Below are 24470 nucleotides of genomic sequence, written 5' to 3'. Positions count from 1 at the left end.
TTAAGCAATTTATCATCAATGAGAGGGATACAATATCAACATTTTCTTGTTGCTTACAGCTACTTGTATCTGCTATATTGCTCTCTTTTGTGCATTTTATAAATCCAGTCTTTAACCATACTTATGCATTTGAAAGCTAAAAAAATTACCGTATTTACTCGAATATAACTTGCATTTGCATTTTTTCCCCCAAAATTAAAGCAAAAAAATCATGGTGCAAGATATATGCATGGATTTTGATTTTCAGAAACTAAAGTTTTCAGAAAAAAACTGAAAATGTGTATGACTTTCCAAGAAGCTCCTATTTGCCATTACTACTTCCGGCCTCGAGAGTGGTTTTCTTGTGTGCATCATCAAAGTCATCTACCCAAATAGCGTCATCTTCTTTCCCATTATTTCAAGCACAAATTACCAGTAATTTACAAGACTTGAGATACGTAATGAACAATCCTTCACAAATGACTAATGAGAAGTGAAAGCAGAGTACGAAACAGACAGCAATTGTAGGCCAGTACAGATAGAGCAGCTATGAAGATCTGCATGTGATTGGTGCAGTATTAACAAAAGATTGCACGATCCAAAGGCAAAAGCAAGCCAACAATTGAGTTGAAATGCTAATTCTCTTCATCAGAATTCCATAATATCTGAAACACATTCACTATATATTTCTTAGCTTTAGCACGTTCACGACGAGGTGGTGCCAAACAAAACCATATGTTGCCAGTGCAACATATAGGTTTGCTTGAGTCTATACAGCAGTTTCTGTGGGACGGGACATGTGATTCATTAGTTAGTGCCATTTTTATCCTAATTGTCTTTAATTGCACTATTTGTTGAGAAATATATTACACAGCCTGCAAATGTCTCTATACCTTATTCAGGGGCATAATAAAACTAATTGTTTTTCGTGCATCTGCAGTATAGTAGCTGTTGTGGAGGGCGTACTATTTACCACAAGGAGTATGCAAACAATTAAGTTTGCACCTTAAACATAATTTGGTAACCCTAATATATATATATATATATATATATATATATATATTAGGGTTACCAAATATATATATATATAAAATTTATTAAGAAATATATACGTTTAAATTAATTCTTTTTTTTCTTAATAATGATTCCATGCATTAATGATGAATAGTCGAAAATTGCCACGTACCCCCTGAAGACCTTTCCTGTACCCCGCAGGGATACGCAAACAACACTTTGAGAAACACTGCTATAGAAGATGATTTTGCAAAAATAGGCTTGTAACTTATAGAAGAGTGCTTGCTATAAAGCTGGGGCCTCAAACTCAAACGCAGCACAGGACCAGTCAATTAGATGTATATCAGATACAGGCTGTATTCAATATTATTCTGTGAACCAAAACATAAACTAAAAAAAGAAAGGCTCTAACAAAGGCCCTTTTGTTGCTTGGCCTTTATGACTTACGTAAACAATTACACTACCATTTAAATTTTAAATGTATAACCATTTTTATTTTGAAATTTTAAAAATATAACAAGTTTAGAAAATATAAGTTCAATTACATTTTATTCATACTTTAAGAAAATTATTTAAATACATAATTTTGACTTACAAAAATAAAGATTTTATCTATGAGTCCTTTTTTTCTTAATTTGATTTTGATCTTGAAACCTGACATCTTTTCCTCTAAACTAAATGTCAATATCTGCTTTTTCATTCAGTGTTGCAATATCAAGTATTGCATTTAATCTAGAATCTTTTATCCGTGAATGGAACAATTTTTAATAAATTCTCCATCAGTAAAAGGTTTCAAAGTCTGAGCAATTTTTTCACTTATGACATAAGTACATTTAACAGCAACATCACTTGTTGTGATAACAATCGAAAAATATTGAAACTTCAGTTCATTTTTTAAATCTTTAAGTTTGTCATCACGCATCTTTTCTGTATATTTATCACAATTCTTATGGTTTGTTTCATAATGGCGTTTTAGGTTATATTCTTTTGCCACAACAACACTTTGTCTACATATCAAACATGTTGGAATGTTTTTTACTTCCACAAAGAAATATGTCTTCTCCCATTTTTCTTGAAAAGTTCTGCCTTCTTGATCTATTTTTCTTTTTTTTAACTTTAAATTCAAACATTGTTAAGAGCAAAAAAAAAAAAAAAAAAAAAAAGTTATTGAGGTAACTTTTTATTAACACACTATCATATTACAATGGTAACCTATAACTTATTGACATTGTATCACGTGGCTTAAAATGGTTACGTGACAAGTAACTTCCATTCAGTGTTGCCAACATTTGATGATAGAAACATTGTAGTAATAAGTTTTACTTTTGTTTAAAGCTGTCATAAAACATTTAGAAGTTTGAATTTTTTCTGTTTTAATCCCTGCAGGATGTTAGAAACATCGATTTTTAGAAAAGAAATCATTAAGGTCGTGGGCCGGATATGAAGCCTTTGCAGGCTGTATACGGCCTGCAGGCTGCCAGCTTGCGACCCCTGTCTGAAGTATGGGAAAGTGATGCAAGGAAGGTGAGTAGAGACAACAGGGTTCTATATTTGGGCCATCATTATTTAACCTGTATATTAAGGATATCAGAACTAGTCTAGAGGGTAATATTCCACTATTTGGTACAAAGAATCTGAATCCTGATTCAAATTGCACCAGTAACCCACCTAAAATTATCCATAATGCACTGCACTAGGGATATCATATGAAGTCATCAAGCCTCATGCTTGAATAAAGGATTAAAACAAGAATTCCTTATAAGCATTAATAACCTAGTTAATTTAGTATCATGCTTTGCCAAACTATGATTACAAAAGTTTAAAAGATATCTATATATATCTTTTCTTTTAAATGCAAACCTCTGTTATTCATTATCCCAGGAAAATTGAGTGATTTTTCTATTCTTCTGTCTTCTGTTGCTGGCTGACTTGATGTTATGTTTATCTGCTTAGCAAGCAATTTGGGCCTAGAAAAAAATTATCTATAAGACAAATTTTTAATGAATCTGTTTAATGTAATACACTCAAAAAAGAAATGTAACCTATCAAAGAAAATGGTGCAGGTAATAATGCTAGGGATATACACAGCTGAAAGCAGAGTTCATTATATTCGTCAAACAAGCATATGCAACAAATCACATTACAGAACACTCTTTTAATCAATTCAATCATACCTATAGTACCTTAGGAAGACAAATACAGGAAATACTTAAAAGGGAAGACTGTTCTAAAAGAAAGTTGTAGAAGAAATGAAGATGAAGAAAAATTTGTTCTATGAGTTTTGAGCTAACTCTGAAGATGTGTTGAATAGCTGCTGCATATTGCTTTAACAGATTTAGAAGGAAGTTGGAGAATTAAGTAAGAGAACTAAACCAAATAGTTGAATTACTGAGTGAACATTTTGCAAGGTGTACCATCTAGATGGTGACAATGCAATGCCAGATGATGTGACATTGGCTGATAGGAAAAGAGAGGTTGAAGAAATGGAGGTGCTTGAAATACTGTAGAACCTCAATATGAACACAGTCATGGGATTAGATGGCATATTGGTCCATGTAGTATTATGAGAATGTGCAAGGGAATTATCAGCTACTCTGATCAAGCTGTTTAAGCCTCAATACTGGGAAGGTTCCAATAGAGTGGAAAGAGGGAAAAATAGTCACATTGCATAAAGGAGGCTCCAAGACAGAAGTAGCAATTATAGGCCAATCAGCATTTCAGGAGTGGTGGTTAAGGTATTGGAGAAATTAGTAAAAGATAGAATTCAGAACTGGGTGGATAAGAATATGATACTTTATAAGGGCCAACATGTTAGGTCATGCCTTAGTAATTTGTTTACTTTTTATAATCAAGTGACAATGGAGTTGAATAACAGAAATGGCCACTCAGTGATATTGCTAGACTTTCCAAAAGCATTTGACAAGATTCCACATAGAACTCTATTAGATAAATTGGACAAATGGGGATGAACACGAACCTGGTGATTTGGATTAGAGGGCAGCTGATGGACAGATATGAAAGTATGGTTTATGAAGGAGTTGAGTCCAGGAGAAAGCAAGTGAGCAGTGGTGTACTCCAGAGCTCAGTACTTGGTCCTCTGTTGTTTAATTTCTATATCAATGGTATAGGAAATAATTTGACAGAAAATATTCAGTTGTCCTGACCATGCTAAACTGGGAAGAGCAATGGTAAATGAAGATGATGCAGAGATCCTGTAGGAAGACTTAAACAAACTAGCAGTATGGACAAAGGCAAATGGCTAATGTGGCCAAAAGTAAGGTGATGCACTTTGAGAAGAGATCAGAAGCTGTGTACTACAGTATATTAATGGAGCTAAACTGCAAGAAACTAATGAGGCTAGGGATTTAGGTGTGATTGTAGACAGGGAGTTGACGTTTAGAGGGCTTATTGGGAAGGCAAAACAAAATATCAGATTATGCGGTTGTTGAAGAACACACTAACAAGATCCAGAGGGAGGTGACAAAGATTGTGGCAGGCCTGAGGAATGCTCCATAAAGGGGTTTTATAGTATTAACACTACAGAGTTTTTTTTTCAGTACATGGCAAGAAGGGAGAGAACAAGGAGCCACCAGTGGAAGTTGGGTAAGAGTATGGTTAGCAAGGGTGTCAGGACTACATTTTTTGCTTGGAGAGTGGATGGAATGGGTTGCTAGAGGTGGTTGTGGGTGTTTCATCAGTGAATGAGTTTAAGAATGTATGATAGGTACTGGTTGAACGAAGGCTAGTGTGTGTGAATAATGAATCTCCCACAATGAGTCTTCTGACTCCATGAAGATACTATAATAATAATAATAATAATAATTACAGAATGCCAATTTTGATTAATACTATCTCCAGAAATATTTGTGGAAAATGCAAATAATAGAAACTGAATATCTTTGTGAAAGAGGGTGGAGTGAACTAGTGAGAATTGTGTCATTAATCAATCCAGTTTCTCCCTTCCATAGTGAGTCAAGCATTTTTCAGAGCTCTTCAAGTCACCACCTCAGATGTAAGAACAGTATTCAATGGTTGGATAGATTTGTGATTTGTGCAGAGCATCCATATTGTTTCTTCAGCATCCAAAAAAATCTAACATTTTGAATGCTGAAAGGTGATATGCCACTAGCTGTTGTCTCATTCAACCAATTTTAATTTATATTTTACCTATTTCATTTAAAAAATTAGTGGCAGCCTTATATATAAAAAAAAATACATAACTAAAAGAAAGCCAAAAAGTGAATCAAGTATTGAGGAACAAGATGTTGCAATTTAGAAATGCTTGGCTTTAGAAGTTACTTGGATGATATTACAGCTCTGATTGTTGAAAATATCAAATTTCCTTCTCAAATTCAAGCAGTACCACAACAGTAGCAATAACAATATCACTAATTATTAAATTAAATATAATGTGAGTAAAATAGCCACTTCTAAATTACAGTCAGCTTTCTCTTTCCTTGTCATTTGGCTTTTTATGCATTTATTATTATTATTATTTTTTTTTTTTTTGAGATCATTATCTTTACTATAATGGATGGGGGGAGGGGAGGCATGTGGTTATCTGAAGGATAAATACAATGAAAAATGACTGAAGTATTGGTGATGAAACTGAAAAGAGTGATTTCCAACAATATAACAACTCCTTTGTATTCATGTCATTCAACACTTAAGAAATACCATCGATAATGGATTGATGATCATCTGTGTCCAAGGTAAAGTCACTGTATGCACTGGAAGATGGAGACTAGCAAGTATCAACAAACAGAAGATGAAACAGATAATGTACCTAGCAGGAACATTATTGCATCACACTGCAAATGAGAGGAATCACTTGTCATCATATACTAACTTGCCAATTTATCTAAACAATTAAAACAGAGCAGATAAATTATTTCAAATTTTAAATTTTGAATTATTTATATATGGGGGGAGGGCTGGAAAGTTCTGATAAATACCTAGAAAACAAAAATGATATTAAAGCAACTGATATAACCACAAGAAAGAACATAAGTTACCTTCATAACTCTACTACTAGTATGTTATTTCTTATGGTTATATCAGTTGCTTTAATATCATTTTTGTTCTAGGTGTTTATCAGAACTTTCCAGTCCTCCCATGTATGTTTGCATATTTTATATATTTTCTTATAATTAATTATCATTAAATTATATAGTTTACCTCGTTTAAAACTGGAAATTTGTACACTTCTATTATGTATTTTTCACTAGTTCACCTTTGTACTGTTAACTAAAAGAATACAAATGTTTCAGTGAACATTTAGATTGTTTTAGCTAGTGTCCTCAGGAATGTTTACAGTGTACTCAAGAATGCTTACCATCGACAGATGGAACAAATTACTTGTAAGGCACAATAAAGGATATGTGGCTAAGGCAATTGTGATGAATGTCAGGAGAAGAAGAAGAAGAGAGAGGAAGGGAGAGAGAGAGAGAGAATTACAAGGTGACCCCAAAATTAAGTGCTGTGGATAAGAAAAAAAAAAGGGCAGAGAATGAAAAGTTCTACTAAGAATAATTATGGAGTGGATAAAAACATTGATGGTTGTTAAGCACAAAAATATGGAAATAGAGGACTGTTAGGTGTACAGATGGCAGAAATATACTGAATAAAAGAGGCGTTTGTGGCATTGATAATTGGTTATACACAACCGTAAGCATAAGTGATATATGGCTGACAGAATAGAATATGAAAGGTTTAGAATTTTAAGAAAGCACAGAAAGGAAAAAAGAGGAGAAAGATTACTCCTAATGACAGCAGATGAATTCTCCTGTCAGTGGTGAAAGGAGGATAAACACTGACAATGGCTTCTGAAGCTACTAAAGGATTGAGTATTCAATGGACTGTATATAACAGACTATGGAAATGTTAAGAAGGGGATAATGAGGTGACTATGCATTTAAGATTAGTAAGTAAGTGGAGAGTGATCATCATCAGATTACTATGAAAGGACATATGAAAAGTATGGCTGGTGAGTTTCTTGAATTGCCTAGGAACCGTTATATAATATAACATGCAATAGAAGGAAAGAAGTTAAGAAAAAAGAAGGAATCTGTTAACATGTTTCTTGAAAAGCCAAAAGGCAGTAGTAATAGGCTTTGGAGAAGACTGAGTAAGGAAAGTTGTTCCCAATAACAGAGGTAGATGGAATAAAAGAGGAAAAAGAGAAATTACTTCTGTAAGTTTGAAGCTGGACAATAAATGGATGTTGACCAGCACTGCTTGTGTTCTTCAGTCCTGGAAAAAAAAAGTGGAGGAATAATGGTAGCCAATTCAGCATGTAGTTCATGAAAATATAGTTAACTCTCACTATATCAATAGTTTGTTAAGTGGAGTGTGTGCTACAGTGAATTTCTTTTAGTATATTATATTGTTTGTTTGCTGTAGTCAGTTGTATGGAAGAAGCATAAGACCAAAACAGATCATCTGGAAAAGTAATGTGAATGAGAGAAAGAGAGAGAGCAGGATGGAATTATCAATTAATCAGACTGTACTCTTCTGGATAGTATGAAGCATTCTAAGGGAAGTTTAAGTACACTATCCCAAATGTGTTAGCAGTATTCTGAGATTAGGTACATTTAGGATTTATATAGCATCAAAGACAGGACTGCATTTTGGCAATAGCAAGAATAAAAAGTTTTGAGAGTACATCCATATAATGTTTAAAAAATTTTTCTTCAAATTAGTAAATATAACACCACAGTATACAGAATAATAATTTACATAAGTTGAATGCATATAACATTCAACCAGATCAGGGAATATCTTCATGCACTATATCTATGATGGATGCTCTTATCTCAGCATCTCAAAGCTTGAAAGAACTAAAATAGCTACTTACAATAAGCAAAAGTAACTAATAATTAATATTTATCTGCCAATTTATAGAGTACCTCATGCCCATCTATAAACGTTTTTCAGAATTAACAGATGTTTCACCATAAACACAGAGAATAGTACAGCAGACCCCAACTCTCATGGTTCCTGGAAAATGGAAACATTAAGCAAGCTGACATAAATCAAACAAATTTACTATAGGCTCAGTGTCATGAAATGAGGCTTCATTTCTGGAAATACAGTTTGAAGTATAAAATACTCTACTGAAATGCATGGAACTTACATAACAAAATTGATAAAGAAACATATGTATTTAATTATGTAAAAGTGTAACATAAAAGAAATTGATATGTAGTTTCTTCTGAACTATGAATTTCCCTTTAGCATAACAATCATTCTTGATTGTGACTAAGATCTTCGAGTTCCAGTCAGTATATCAATATATTGACTGGAACTAGAAGATTTTAGTCACAATCAAACCAGTCTATATATAACTTAGATGAAAATCAATTTTTTCAAAGGCACCTCTAAGTCTTTGCAATGCAAACTTAGGGATTGGATTAGGTTTTTCATATTCTACTTTGTATTCTCAAATTAACTTCTTTTTTTCCTTAAGCATCTTTAAGCAGATGTTTATGAGTGCACAAATATGCACTATACCATAAATGATTTTGAAAACTGATAATGAAGAGAAAGACAAATAACAAGTTCACTAATTTGTAATTTCTCTCTGCACCCATGAGGTGATTTGTATTTCAGGAGTAGAGTTCAGGCTTTTCTCATTATTTTTTCTATCTTAAGTAATGATATACATTTCTGGTATCATTCCTTCTGGATATTTTTCTGGCACTGTTCATTTACCAATCTGGTTGACTAGATGGGTAGCAAATTCATTCTCCAAGTAATATGCTATGGGTTTAAATATCACCATAAGCATGGATGATGAAATTAATCTACCACATGAGACTATCACTTGGTTTACCGGAGATCCTGAAATAGCTCAAAGTTTTAGTCTGTAGAACAGACGTTTCCAGGTAATCTAACTCTTAACACACACACACACACACACACACACACACACACACACACACACACGATACTAATACTATGTATGGAAAAGTAAAATAAAAGAAGGCTGCACTACTGGATCGTTCAGTGAGATCTCAAGTAGAATCTTCAGTAAGTTAGTTCATCTCAGTAAGTCTCGATGTCCAATTTCCCATTTTGAAATTTGCCCACACCCTCTACTTTAAACTGGCTATCATTCAAGTTTATGCTTAGCAATGAGTACTATTACTACTTCCTCCTTTTCCTGAGTCCTAGTGTCTGAATAAATCATCAGTAAATGTATGTAGAAGGATCTTGCCTGTTGGGGTCTTCTTAAACTCAGTAACACCAACATAACATGGTATTTCTCAAATTCCTGCCTGCACCTATCTTCAATTTTATCAAGTTTTGGTTGATGACTTTTCACAGTTCATCCTGATTCCTTGACAAAAATAGCAAGGATCATGCAGGACTAGGAAACAAATACTCCAGCCAGCATATCTGATTATCCAGTGATATCATATTATACAGTTGCAGTCAACAGAGTACAATCTGGTCAGCTAAGTCCTAAATTTCCAGCAAACCATCATTATTTGTACGGCAAATAGACATAAAGTAACAGGGTATATCACAGAAAGGCAAGGAATGGACTGGACAAGAAACCTTAGTCAGTTGTACACATTTCTTAAAGGTAATGCCAAGTTCTTCTTCCAGTTATCTTATCTTTGATCCTTAAGCAACCCTAACACCCCTATATATTATATTTTCCTCTCAACATGATACCACTTCTTTTTCTAATACACACACACACACACACACACACACACACACACACACACACACACACACACACACACACACATATAACATCATCAATTTCCTGATATACCCTCAAGGGGGGTGTTCAGGCTACTATGACATCATTGCATGATTAAGTTTATATTATTAATCTCCTATTCACAATTTACTTCCAAATTATTCTATTACTTGTCAGCATTCCAATATCTTGCTTCTAAGGCACGATCAGTCTGCCTATACCTTGGTACAGGTAGACTTATCACTCAGAAGTGCCTTACGGTCTCTGTCATGCCATCAAACACCTCTTTCACTAGCCTATCCTCATCCATTCTATTTAAGTGGCCATATCACCTTAGGAGCTAGCTGAGGAATTAGATAAGTACCAGATTGACATAATAGGGGTGACTGAAACAAAAAAGACAAAAACTGGTGAGATCTTCCTGAGCAATAAATACAATATGTTATATTCAAGCAATGACAATCAAGGAAAAGAAGGAGTAGCCATAGTATTCAACACTAAATACGAGGCTAATCTTCTTGAATGGCAGTCAGTCTCAAGTAGAGTAATGTGGGCAAATATGAGAATGGGGAACTGGACAATGAGACTTATTTGTGCCTATGGTCCCACAGAAGGTTCTACTAAAGTAGAAGTGGAAGAATTTTTTGAGGCTTTAGAAATAGCAACTGACACGATGAAAAATTGGCCCTTGTTGGGAAGCTTAATAGCAGAGTAGGAAATGATTGTGAGACATAAAAATATTTTGGGAAAATTTGGAGAAAAAAGCAAAGCTAATAATAATGGCAAATATCTGTTGGATTTCTGTTCAGGACATGGACTGGTTATTACTAACACCATGTTCCAACATAAAAATGTGCACAAATTCACATGGAGAGAAGAAGCAAGGAATAAGAAAAGTCTCATTGACTATGTTATTGTTGATAGTGATGTTTTCTCCCTGGTGCAGAACACCAGAGTGTACAGAGGATTTGAAATTGGAAGTGATCACTATTTAGTGTTGAGCAGGATAAAATTGAATTTCATATTGAAAAGAATAACATGTAAGAAAGTTTTAAAGCGAATAAAAGTCGAGCAGCTCTCAGATGTGAACTGTAGACTAAAATACACAAAGATTATTGAAGAAAAAATGAAAGAGTTTGAGAACAGGAATCAAACCTTGGAGATTCAGTGGCAAGCTTGAAGAAAGTCCTGATTGATTCAGCTAGAGGCATGTGGTGAAGATGTCTGCTAGGATAGAAATATTAGAACTCCATGGTGGACACAGGAAGTTAAAGAGGCAGTGAAGGAAAAGAAAAAAGGATATCAAAAGTTCTTGGCAAATAAGTCAGCTTTTGCTCTTAGAGAATACAGAGACAAATGCAAGAATGCTAAACAGTGTGTAAAACTAGATAAACAAAAGTCATGTGAGGGCTTTGGCAAGAATACAGAAAATAAATATCAAGAAGATGGCAAAATATTCTGGAGTGAAGAAGCTTAGGAATGGAGGAAAGAGTGCTGTAAAAGGAGTTAGAGATGATAAAGGTGACATGAAAATGGGAGAAAAAGATATTTGAAGTATGGAGTAATTACTTTGAAAAACTGCTAAATGAAATAAGCAGTGATGACAGCACAGTGGTAAAAAACACTGACCAGGCATGCAGTCAGGAATACATATCCATACTTGAAATAGAAAAAGCCATCAAAGGCTTAAAATGTGGAAAGGCAGCAGGAGTAGATATTATTCGACCAGAAATGCTGAAGTATGGTGGTATAAAAGTCTTACAGTGGCTGCACTCCATAGTTCAGAAAGCCTGGACAGAGGGACAAATTCCCGATGATTGGAGTAGAGCTCTCATAGTACCCATATATAAAAAGGGAAATAAAACTGAATGTGAGAATTACAGAGGTATTTCCCTACTGAGTTTTACTGGCAAGATCTATGCAAGTATACTTGAGTAATGGCTGAGAAGAATTGTGGAAGAAAAGCTTGATGAAGAACAAGCTGCATTCAGGCCAAATAGAGGCTGTCAGGATCAGATCTTCACTTTATGACAAGTAGTCGAGAAAGCATGAGAATATAACAAAGTTTTGTCGATTTGGAAAAGGCATATGACAAGGTGCCAAGAGAGAAGCTATTCAATACGCTACAGTTATACGGTGTCAATGGGGCATTATATCAAGCAATACTTAGTCTTTATTTGAGTTGTAAGTCAGCAGTTAGAATTGAAGGAAGTACAGGAAGATGGTTTAATGTTAAATCTGATGTGAGACAAGGATGTACATTATCCCCTCTGTTATTCATTATCTACATGGAGCACATTATGAAGGAAAGCGGTATTAAACATGATATCAAAATTGGAGATGTTAATGTCAGCTCTTTGCTTTATGTGGATGATGTTATACTTCTAAATTAATCCACTACAAGTCTGCAAGATTCTCTGACTAAATTGAATAACTGTTGTAATAGATATGGTATGAAGGTCAGTATTAAAAAGACAAAGACAATGAAAATAGGAAGACTCATTAAAAATGGCAACTGCATTGTGAATGGAGAACCTGTGGAACAAGTAAAACATTTCAGCTACTTAGGCATAATTTTTTGTGAAGATGGTAAATTAAATATAGAAATACACAACAGAATCAACAAAGCTGGTATGGTGGGAAGTCAAGTGAATAAATTCATATGGAATAAGAGAGAAATTAGTCGGAACACTAAATTAGTTGTATACAAGACAGTGTTCAAACCAGTTTTAACTTATGGATCTTAGAGCTGGGTCAGAAGTAAAACACTTGACCAAAGACTAGAGACCGCAGATATGAGAGTCCTGAGAAAGATTAGAGGCGTGAACAGATGGCATCAATGGCAATATCATATTAAAAATGAGGATATTAGGAAAGAACTTGACATTGTCAGCATTCAAGAATGCGTTAGCAGAGCTAATCTCAGGTGGTATGGCACTTAAATAGAATGGCGAGGAAAGATTAACAAAACAAGTGTTCTCTGCCAGGTTGGCAGCAAAACGACCCAGAGGAAGACCAAGATATAGGTGGATTTATACGGTCCAAAGTGCCTTAGACGATAGAAATATAAGATCTGATAATGTTGGAGTCTTGACAAGTAACTGACTGATTTGAAGGAAAATTGTAGATAGGAAGTTAGTAATGATGTAATTTTTTTCATGTAGTACTATCATATCCTGTACTCTCCTTGAGGGTACAGGGCAGGAATGTGATGATGATGATATCACCTTAGATTAGCTCTGCTTATACATTCTTGAATGCTAACAATGTCAAATTCATTTCTCAAATCTTCGTTTATAATATGATTCAGCCACTGATGTCATCTGCTTACTCCAATAATTTTTCTCAGAACCCTTATATCTGTGGATTCTAATCGTTGATCAAGTAGTTTATTTCTAACCCAACTCTCAGATCCATAACTTCAAACTGATTTGAGCACTACTTTGCATACTGCTAGTTTGGTGTTTTGGCTAATTTCTCTCTTTATTTCACATGAATTTATTCAGCTAGCTACCCACCATACTAGCTTTGCTTATTGTATATTTACAGATTTAACTTACTATCCTCACTAAAATATATGCCTAAATAGCTGAAATATTTTACTTATTCTATAGGCTCTCCACTCACAATGCAGTTAATGTGTTCAATGTTTCTGCCTATTTTCATAGTTTTGGTCTTTTCATTGCTGATTATCATGCCAAATTTCTTATATCTGTTATTCGATTTATTTGGTTAGAGAATTCTAGAGACTTGCACTAGATGTGTTTAGAAGTACAACATCATCTATAAAACAAACAGCTAAGTTTGCCATCTCCAATTCTAATAACAGGTCTAATGGGACTTTCTTTCATAATGTCATCCATATAGATTATAACAGTGGAGATAATGTACATCTTTGTCTTAACTTTGACTTTCAAACCATCTTCCTGTATTTCCTTCAATTCTAACTGCTGCCTTACAACTTAAATATAGACTATGTATTGCTTTGTATAATATTCTATTTACCCCCATATAATTGTAGTGTTGTGAAAAACTTTTCTCTGGGAACCTTGTCGTATGATTTGTCAGATCTACAAAACTTAAGTACAGATCCTTGTCATATTTCTGCAATTTTTTGACTATTGTATGTTGAGCCCATACACGAGAGGTTGGTAGATCAATCTATAATCCATTAGTACCATGTATGGGTTGGGAAAGAAGGTACTTGTTCACATTAGATTAGAACGACTGTAGATTGTATTCCCTAGGGAACACATCAAAGGGAAGGCTATTCCATAGTATAGCGGTTGCAGGGACGAAGGAGAAGGAGAAGAAATTTGTTCTGCGAGTTTCAAGGTGCACTGTGTAGGGAGTTGTTGAGCAGTCAGCTGCACAACTGATGTTGAGCAGTCAGCTGCACATGTTCCAATAAGCTTAGAACTAAGTGGGAGAATTATCGATGCTATTTCGGATGAGCATTTTCCATGGAAATATTTGTAGAAGACACATAGTGCAGCGACTGATCGCCTATGTGAAAGTGAGGGGAGTAAGTTGGTAAGAGATGGGTCATTAATAAGTCTGATTGCTCTCCTCTGTATGGAGTCAAGCAATCTGAGGGAGCTTTTGGGGACTCCATCCCATATGTGGGAGCAGTATTCGATGATTTATGGAGCAAAACCGTGTATTGGGTTGGAGGTAAGCTGAAGTAGGTCACTGATATATATTAGGAAGAGGGTTGGTGAGAGGACAGAACCTTGAGGAACCCCAGCATTAGTTGAGTGGTGAGAGGATAAGGAGCCATCGACCACCACCACACACATAGTGAGCATCCAGACAGAAAGCTGGTAATCCAATTACAGAGGTCTTGAGATAGACCAAACGATGGAAGCTTGCTTAGTAAGCCCTTCAGACCCGGTCAAACGCCTTGGAAATATCAAGTCCAACTGCTTGTGATTTGCCAAAGATGGGTGACCAGAGATGGGTGACATATGTGAGCAGATCTCCTGTTGATCTGCAGTGACGGAATCCATACAGGTAGCTTCAAGGTAGCGTAGGAGTTGGGAATTTGATGATTTTTTTATTACTTTAGACAGGACTGAGGTGAGCGAGATGAGGCGGTAGTTGGACGGCAGTGCCTTATCACCCTTTTTGGTAATGGGTTGAATATAAGCCAATTTCCAGACTGTGGGATAGATACCAATGGAGTAAGACAGTATACATAAGCGACATAGGACAGGAGACATGGTGAGAAAACCTTCAGGACAATTTGGAGGAATGTCATCAGGGCTAGGAGACTTTTTTGTGTCTAATTAGACAGTATTTTGCTGATCTCTTTCTGGCAAAAGGATATGGTGGTCATTGTATGGTGGGTATCTGGAATGGTTGGGGGACATTTGCCATTGTTGATTATGCGTGCATTGGCTTTTCTGTACGAGATAATGCAATGGAGTCATCTGGATATGATAGAGGTGGGAATAGTGTTGGGCAGAAGTTACGGCCAATTACTTTGGTGAGAGACCAAAAAGCTCGGCTGCCATTTGGACAGGCTGCTAATTTCCTGCTTTTTGCTCTTTCAAACTCTGTTTTGGAAAAATTGAATGTTTTTTTGCATTTATTTCGGGCTTGGGTATAAGCTGTAAAGGAGGATGGAGTTCTTGATCTGAGCCAGTGATGGTATGTTTGGTTTTTTATTTGTACTGCCTTGGCACATCTTTTGGAAAACCAGGGTTTAGTTAGGGAATGGCAGGTCAGAGTACTGTGGGGAATGTATGATTCCATGCCAGTGAGGATTACTTTGGTCATGAGTTTAGTGCATATGTTTGGGTTGGAAGCAACAGTCTAACCATGGGAATGAGGCATAGAAGTTGCAGAGGCTGTCCCACTTAGCACTGTTATAATGCCAAACTACTCTTGTATGGGAGTGGCTGTGTAAGCATTGGTGCGTGGGGGGGAGGGGGGGGAGAGATGAGCACTAGGTTGTGGTCAGAATTGCCTAGCGGGCCCCTCTACATTCACTGTGTATTTGGATGGGTCATTGGTCAGGAAGAGGTCTAGGATATTTGAAGAGTGGTTTGGGTTATCAGACATTCTGGTTGGCATCTGAACGAGTTGTGTAAGGTCATTAGTGATGGCAAATGTTTCAGCATCTCTGCCTGCAAGATCTGTACAGCTGGAGGAGGAAAGCCAGTTGGTATTGTGAACATTAAATCACCTAAGAGGATGATTTTACTGTTGCGAAAGTGGGACTGGAGAAAGTCAATCTTTAGGGAGAGGAAATTAAAGAGCTCAGAGTGGTTAGTTGCATTTGGGGAGCGGTAGAGACAGCATATGAATTTGACCGAGTTGGGAAGGGATATTTTCATCCAGAGAAGATCAAAGTTGGACGATTCTAGGTTGGGTGCTCTCTGGTAAGGTATGTCAGGGTGGATGTATGCACAGACATCCACCCTGACATACCTTACCAAAGTGGATGTATGCACAGATGCCACCCTTGAGTCGAAAGGAGTTAAAGAGTATGTAGTTTGGAAGGTTCAGATGAATAGTGCTGGAGGAAGGTGAGATCTGAGTTTCTGTCAGAAAGGGTAGGTGGTGTTTGGTAGACAGCAAGTGGTAGAGGACACTATTAAGGTTGGAGTTTAGGCCACGGATGTTGATAAAGTGGATTTGTAGGGTTTTGTGAGGCATATGTTTGACTGCAGGGGTCCTGCATGTTTCCTATGAAGTGCCTGCATACTGGTCACCATGGTGGCCTCTCTTGGTTTTTGTACCAATTTAACTTGTCTTAGTCGATGGTCCAACTGTAGTCACCATTTTGATATTTTTCTGCTAGTTGTCTTCGAAGATGGCAGCCTTATTCCCTTTGTGCAAATGATAGATCTGGTCCAGCACATATGCGTGACTGGGGACAAGTGTCTTTGAACGTTGTTGATTGCTGCTATTAGTTTTGATGTGCTTGTCGGCATGTCGCAAGTCACTTTTACAAGGTGTGGAAAGTTCATTACGTCCTTTCTTTTGTTTATGGGTCCAAAATGATGCCACCTGACGATATTTTTAGGGGCGATGTCACATTCTTCAGCTAGTTTGATGTCTTCTTTTAGTGCTTTTTCGTTTTCTTTTGGAAAGTTCAAAATGCCTGAGTTAAATTTTTTGTTTTTGGCTTCCAGTCGTGCACCATCGATGCGATTATTTCATGGAGTTCATTCACGGGGAGGAGTGAACTTGCATTGTGCCGCTGATTGTCAGTTAATTCGATTTGTCTTAAAGTGAAAATCTGTTCCTGACAACCTCTATTTGGCCTGAACCTAGCTTGTTCTTCTCCAGGTTTTCATAATCTTTCTCAACCTCTTTAAGTATGCTTACATAAATCTTAACTGGAACATTTAAGTAGAGAACTTTGTAATTCTTACATTCAGCTTTATTCCTAATTTTTATAGATGGGAACAATGAAAATTCTAATCTAATCATATGGAATTCAATCTTCTGGCTAGGTCCACGGAATTATGAAGTGTAGCGACTGCAAAACTTTTATAGCTCCATGGCTATGCATTTCTAGTCAAATATCATTTACTCAGCTGCCTTTCCATATTTTAAGTTTTTGATCATTTTTTACATGAAGTATTGATATGTACACTTCTCTTTATATTCCTCTTGAAAATGTTCTAGTATGGTTCTGTAATTGATTGGTTCGTTCAACAGTCTTTCAAAGAAATTACTCCAGACATCTAGGATATCCTTCTCTTCAGTTTTCATGTTGCCATTTTGATCTTTGATTCCTTTTACAGTACTATTCCCCCTCCCCTCCATTTCTAAGCTTTTTTTTCAGTAGCTTTCAGAACATTTTGCCACCTTTCTGATACTTATTTTCAATATTCTAACCAGTCTTCCCATGACTTTTGCTTAGCTACTTTTACACATAGCTTAGCTCATTTATATTTTCTCTGTATTCTTTTAGGGCATCTGCTGACTTATTTGCTAGGAACTTTCAGTATGCTTTCCTCTTTTCCAGGACTGCTTTTTTAACTTCTTGTGGCTGCCATGGTGATCTTATTTTTCTATCATTGCATACAACCTCACCAAATACCTCTCTAGCTGAATCAATCAATGTCTTCTTCAGAGCTTGCCACCGATACTCCAAGATTTGGTTTTTGTTTTCAATTTGTTTCATTTTTTCTTCAATAATGTTTGTATAAAGTCTATTTACCTGTAAGCTGCTCAACTTTAATTGAAAAAAAAGTTCAAGCCATTTCAAGTCTCCAATATATGAGACAATGGCCATACACTAGATGATAAAATTCATTTCCACCTGAAAAAATTACAAACAGGACCATGGTGAAATTCAAACCTGCAGCCTGTTGGAGAGCAGGTGACTATGGCTTACCAGTTCATAACTGACAAATCTCGAGAAAAGAAAGTAGGATCATAAGTTTATGCATTTTTATTAGATAATTTATTGCCTTGAGTGGGCTACCATTGAGAAGTGTTTTCTAAATAAACTTGCTGTAGGTAATGATGCTGATTAAAATTTAGCAGAATTCAATATGATTGGTCAATATATTTCTTCATACATCACAACATCTGCAATACAATAAAATAATTTATGCTTAATGAAAATTAACTGTTATTTAGATATTGGTCAAGAGTAGGTGAATAACTAAATTAGTTATTCACCTACACTTGACCAATATCTAAATAATAGTTCATTTTCATTATTCTTTGTGGTCAAGAATTAACAATTTCTAATAATTTATGCTTACTTTGGTTGTGTCAAGTCCAGAAAATAGTCGAAGGTAATTAGCTGAATTATTTGGGGAAGAAAATTAGGAAGATGACACTGATGAGGAAGAACTTCTAAATATTCACTGTCCCAATAACCTACAACAAATGAGGAGAGGAAAAAATCAGCAATACCAAAAGGAGTCTATTTTTCTTAACTTTACAATTATTATTTAATAGTAAATTATAATTGTAAATAAACTTTAGATAACTATTAAGAACAAAAATCAGTCAACAAAATAAACATTCTGTATACTCTGAAAAAGTTGCTATTTAAACTTATAATATAAAGTTCTTAATAATATGCAAATTATTATTACTATACATCATATCAAAAAGAGAATTTTATCGAAATAAAATTTTAATGTTCATTGTGTAATAAGACTAACCTTCAAATATGTTAGCTCACTGATTAAATTCTGTTAGAATAAAAGAAACTATAACAAACCAAAGTTGATGAGAAGACATTCCCAAAATAGCAATAGCGAATCATAAGTAGTTTGTGACAGCTAAAGCTGGCAGCCATCGAAAATGCTTTCACAATTTTCAAATTGACCTTGGCTAGCAGTAGATAATGATTTCACCTTGAATCATTATCAACAAAACATCAAGGGCTTATTCGTTATATCTTGTGATCTAATTGAAAATGAGGAAGGAAAATCTCCTAAACTGTTCTCCAATACATTTTGGTTCAGCGAAACCTTATATGTTAGATAAATTCATCTGACTACAACTAACCAACAAGTTCGCATAACTACAACAATATAATAATCCTTCTACACATTTAATCTTCTCTGAAATATCCATGCTTTTCTTAACATCTCCATTAAAAAATCCTGATGACTAAAACAGGGGGCTATAATGAAATATTACCTGACTAGAGATGTCTATAATGGTATTAGGATTTTCTTTCTCCTAAAAACAATATTCTCTCTAATTTTTTTTTTTCCCAGCTGCATGGACCTGCACGGTTCTGAGCATAAAATTTTACACAACCTGACAATTGCACAGCACTTGAAAAGTTTCTTCATAATGACATCATTACAAAATGATGTTTAATGAAGTCACATTCAATGGTACAGCTTTTTTGTTTAAAACTGCTTATAGAGAAAAGAAGAGAATTTCATTTAGAAACTCATCTTTTGTTTATAGATTATGAAAAAGTATTTGACACAGTAAAATGATATATACTGTTTGATATATTACAAAGAATAAATATATCTAATATTTTGCTACATACAATATTGAATACATATAAAGATAATGAAATTAAAAAAAAAAATGAAAAAATGTCTGAAAAACAACCTATAAACCAAGCAGTAAGACAGGGCTGCCCTGTCTCTCCAACACTTTTCAATATTTATATTAATGAAATATTAATACAGTGGAATGCCTTAAACAATCCAGGTATAGAGATTTTCTGAAATAAACACATAAAATATAAACAAACAATAAATATGCTATTACTAAAATAGAGCCAAAAGGCTTCTGTTTGGTAATGAAAAATTATATAAGCAAAGTGGATATTAGATCCAGCATTATTTCAAATGCTGAATGTAACTATGAAAGTTTCGTAAGGTACGTTGACCAGACAGATTCCAGGAATATATTCCCTGGTGTTTGTGAGTTGCCTTAGGTTGGACTACTTAAAAGACATAGGTGCCACCCAAGTGTCTATATATTTGCCTTTTATTAGTCCATTCTGACTTTCACTGGCCTGACAGCTGTTTCGAACTGTTTGTTTCTCTTCAGAGACTGAAAGAGAGTTTTTACTCACTTAAGTTTTCTGCCTGGTCTCTGAAGAGAACCAACCAGTTCGAAACAGCTGTTAGGCCAGTGAAATCTCATCAAAATGGACTAATAAAAGGCAAATATATAGATGCTTGCGTGGCACCTATGTCTTTTAAGTAGTTCGTGCTAAGGCAACTGGTGAACACTGGGGAATGTATTCCTGTAAGCTCTCTAGTCAACTTACCTTACAAAACTTTCATAGTTTCTACATTCAGCTTTGAAATAATTCTGGATCTAATATCCACTTTTCTTATATAAATATGCTATTACTTGCAGATGATTAGGTAATAATATTGGATAAGGAAGACAATTTACAAAGTGTAATATATAATTTAAACATTATAATAGAACAGTTTGGAATGAAAATATTCATAGATAAAACTAAAACAATGGCATTTTGTGGACAAACTCCAGTTAGAAGTAAAATAGTTATTAATAATAAAATAATAGAACCGATAAATACTTTCTGTTGTCTTGGATGTGAAATATCACATGAAGGAGAAAAAGACACACAATTAAAAACTTCAAAATTTTTTACAGATTTAGGTCTGATAGATAGAACATTCAATTCAAATATTGTACAAAAAGAAATTCGTTTGAAAATATACAATACTTTAGCAGTGCCATGTGGCAATGAAATTTGGGCAATAAACAAACAAGATAAACAAAGAATAAAAACAAATGAAATGAGATTCATGAGAAGAACTGCAAAATACACATTATTAGACAAAAAATAGAATGAAGATATCTTAAAAGAACTAAAAATAAAATCAATGGATGTAAAACTAAACAATTACAAACAAATAATAAATTTAGTTTAATCCTTTATCCAAGTGTGAGCAAACAAAGTTTGTGCCTGAAAGTATCTTCAGGACTGGGGTAAGGTGGAACAACACCAGGCAACTCATTGCAAAGGTGGAGCAAGCTAACATCACTCCTATCTCAGTATCTCCCATAATGCAAAACACATCTCCTTGCAGATATGTATAATGTTATGCATTAAGGGAAGGGCCACTACCCAGACTAGTTTTGACCTTTATTGAGGTTTCTTCAGTGGGAGCCAGGCCCAAGTGGATATACCAGGCAGAATCATTAGCAAAGTCATCTAATGGACAGGACATGTAAACTGAATGGTTAACACTCAATATTCTAAACAAATAATAAAATATAACTCAACTGGAAAGAGAAGGCCAGGTAGACCTCAAAAGATGATATTATATAGAATGAGACTAGAACAGACCAATATGGTCTATATATCCGTAATTAGCATTATGATGATGATGACCTTCATATGAGGCTTTGAGTTTATCTCACATAACTTCAGGTTTCTGCCACTAGATGACTCTAGTAAAGCAATTCAATCATTTTGCTTTCTCATCAGTTTTGAAAACAGAAAGGCCACCTATTTCATTCCTAATGAGCATGCCAACCATCCAAGATCACACGACCTAACTGAACCAATCCAATGGCAGTTGATAAACCAATATGTAAAGCATCAGGGAAGGAAAGCAAAAACAACTATATAAATAGTGACTTAGAACCAGCACTGTTGTTAAAAAAGAAAATTTCAGCTACATAGAAACAATTCAGTGTTTGCACAATCATCTCAGTCACTGCATGAACACACACATACCCATGCAGCTTAGCGGGAACACTGTCTACAAATGATACTTTTAATTAAATAAATTAGAGAATATCCAACAAAATGATAAAATTAATTAAATTACTTGCCAGTATCTTTTGAATAGTCTAAAAAGTCATCACGAAGGGTAAAGATTCGTCGCAAACGGCAACATCCTGCAACTGTTATAGACTCAATAGACTGAAATGTTTCTTCTTTCCAGAGTCCTGATGTCATCCCTTTCAAATCTATACAAAGATGGAGCCACTAAAAATGTACCAAAATAGTGTGCATCAGGTGATATACAAGATAACAATTTTTTACAAAAATCAAACTTTTTTTCCCTTTTTGCCTATACAGCCTCACTAATTATAAACTTTGCATCTGCAGACCTCACTTTTTTTTCTTTTTTTTATGTTGAGCCCACACACGACAGGTTGGCTGAACAACCTATAGTACATTAATAGTGTATATATGGGTAGTGGGTTGGGAAAGTGGGGAACTTGTTTGCGTTTGATTTAAATGCTTGTGTATTATATTCCTTGGTAAACACAACAGGGGAAGACAGGAGGAAGAGAAACTTGTTCTATGGGTTTCAATGTGCAACATGAAGGGATGCTGAGCAGCAGCAGCTGCATGTGTTCTGACGAGCTTAGTACTTAGTGGAGGAATTATTGATGCTATTTCAGATATTTCCAAGAAAATATTTGCAGAAACCAAACAAACAGCTGTGTTAAAGTGGGGGGAGTGAGTTGGTAATAGATGAGTCATTAACAAGTTTAATTGCTCTCCTCTGTATTATTTGCAGCATATTCACCAAGGCTGTTCAATCCCATGGTGGCACCATCTGTCAGATCTGTGAATTCATCTTGAACTTCAATACGTTTCAGCTGTTGCAGGAAAATATGCCACTTGCTCCAGTAAACTGGCAACTCATTCCTCCATTTTCTATTGCATCCGTTAATACAACAGCAGCAGATGCCCAGTATATCGTACAACTGCAGACACTGAACTTGCTTCTATTCTTTCTTTTATTCCATCCACCACTGTCCTCTGGAACAACCTTCTTCATAAAGTATTCCCAAACAACTACAACCTATAGATCTTTTCTTTTTTTTTTTTTTTAAATAAATAAAATTAATTAATTAATTAAAAAAATCAATAAACTTCTGAGTCCTCATCTGTACCCCATACCCAGCACTAATGTACTTATAGGCTTCTTGACCTCTCATATATGAGATCACTATATCAAGTCATCCCAAAAGTAGTCTCATTTATAGCATTAGGTTTTGAAAGGATATAAAAGATAAATCACTTGCTAATTTAATCAATATATATATTCTCCATTTGAATCAAAAACTTCTTCCAATATTGTGAAAGCTTCATAATGCCATTTCTATAGAATTCAGGAGGTTTGGAGGCAAAGAAGTCATATAGATTCAATTTCAGTGCCTCTAATGCATTGTATTACTTTTCATATAATGAATGTTGTTCACCTGGTTGGCCAAGTGGTTAGTGTATCCGCTCTCACTCTCTCTAACCAAAAGGCTGCAGGTTTGAATCATGCCATGGACATGGATGTTTGTAATTGTCTGTGAAAATACCAGTGGTGGTGGGCAGTAGATGGTGTTGGTGTAGATGATGCGGTTCGCTGTAGTTGGTGGAGACAGAGAGTGGTAGAGAAGGTGCCTTCCCTTGACGAGTATTTGGACCCACTTGGAATTGCTGTGTAATAATAATAATGTTTGAAACTCCAGAATAAGTGGGAATCTGAAGGTGTGAAGATCAAGAGAATACGGAGGATGTGGAAGCTTTTCCTAGTTGAGTTCCTCAATCTTGACACAGGTGATTCTTGCCCTATGAGGACATATGTTATCATGATGAAAAACAACACCTCTTTTCTTTCAGTTTTTCATTCACTCGATCAAATTGTTTACAGTTATACTTCAAGTTGCGATTGTTTGGTTTTGTGGCAAGAGTTCAAAGTGCATAATACCAGCCGTATCTCACCAAATGCCTAACAAAACCTTCTGAGGGTGAAGGTCACGTTTTGGCTGAGGTTTAGCCTAGTCTCTGGAATGAACCCACTGCCTTCGGCACTTAACACTTATAAAGTATCCACTTTTCATCACCAGTGACTACATGACTCAAAAGCATAGACTGAATCTCTTGAGAATGAAGAGCAGTGCAGATGTTGATGTGCTCTTTTCGATTGTTGTTCACCAGTTCATGAGAATCCACTTTCCCAGTTTAGACAGACACTATTCCAAGTTCTTGCAAATGGTAATGGATAGTCAATGACAATGAATTAAGATCTTTTGCTAAATCTTCAATAGTTTTGCACTTAATTTTCAACAGTTGCATTGGCATTTCTTGCAACAGCGAATTTCAGCATATCATTATAAAGAGAGAGAGAAGGTGCTCAGAACAAGGGAAATCTTTTAAGCTTAAGTGCCAGACTGGCACTTTTGCATATTCAAAACATTGCCACACACTTGCACATTTTTTAGTGTTAGCAACACTGTTGCCTTTTTCAAATCATAAAGCCTACTGTGCTCTTAAGTGACCTCCATAGTACGGTTATTTAAACAATAACGT

General features: G+C 35.3%; 1 protein-coding gene across 1 annotated transcript in view; it reads right to left on the bottom strand.

Annotated features, from left to right (window-relative positions):
- The window catches only part of LOC150108484 (uncharacterized), a 178810-nt gene that overhangs the window by 70845 nt on the left and 83495 nt on the right, over nucleotides 1-24470 (bottom strand). Inside the window, exons 6-8 of the mRNA XM_090415892.1 lie at nucleotides 21983-22139; nucleotides 18442-18559; nucleotides 2854-2960 (exon numbers count right to left, since the gene is read on the bottom strand). Coding sequence (XP_090272018.1) covers nucleotides 2854-2960; nucleotides 18442-18559; nucleotides 21983-22139 — 382 coding nt within the window. The remainder of the gene's footprint in view (nucleotides 1-2853; nucleotides 2961-18441; nucleotides 18560-21982; nucleotides 22140-24470) is intronic.

The sequence above is a fragment of the Typopeltis vanoorti genome, chromosome 3 (genome assembly GCF_054136105.1).
Source record: "Typopeltis vanoorti isolate ZY-2024b chromosome 3, IOZ_Tvanoo_1.0, whole genome shotgun sequence".
Taxonomy (NCBI): domain Eukaryota; kingdom Metazoa; phylum Arthropoda; class Arachnida; order Uropygi; family Thelyphonidae; genus Typopeltis; species Typopeltis vanoorti.
The sequence above is the reverse complement of the archived record's forward strand: the minus strand, read 5'-3'. Positions and strand labels throughout refer to the sequence as shown.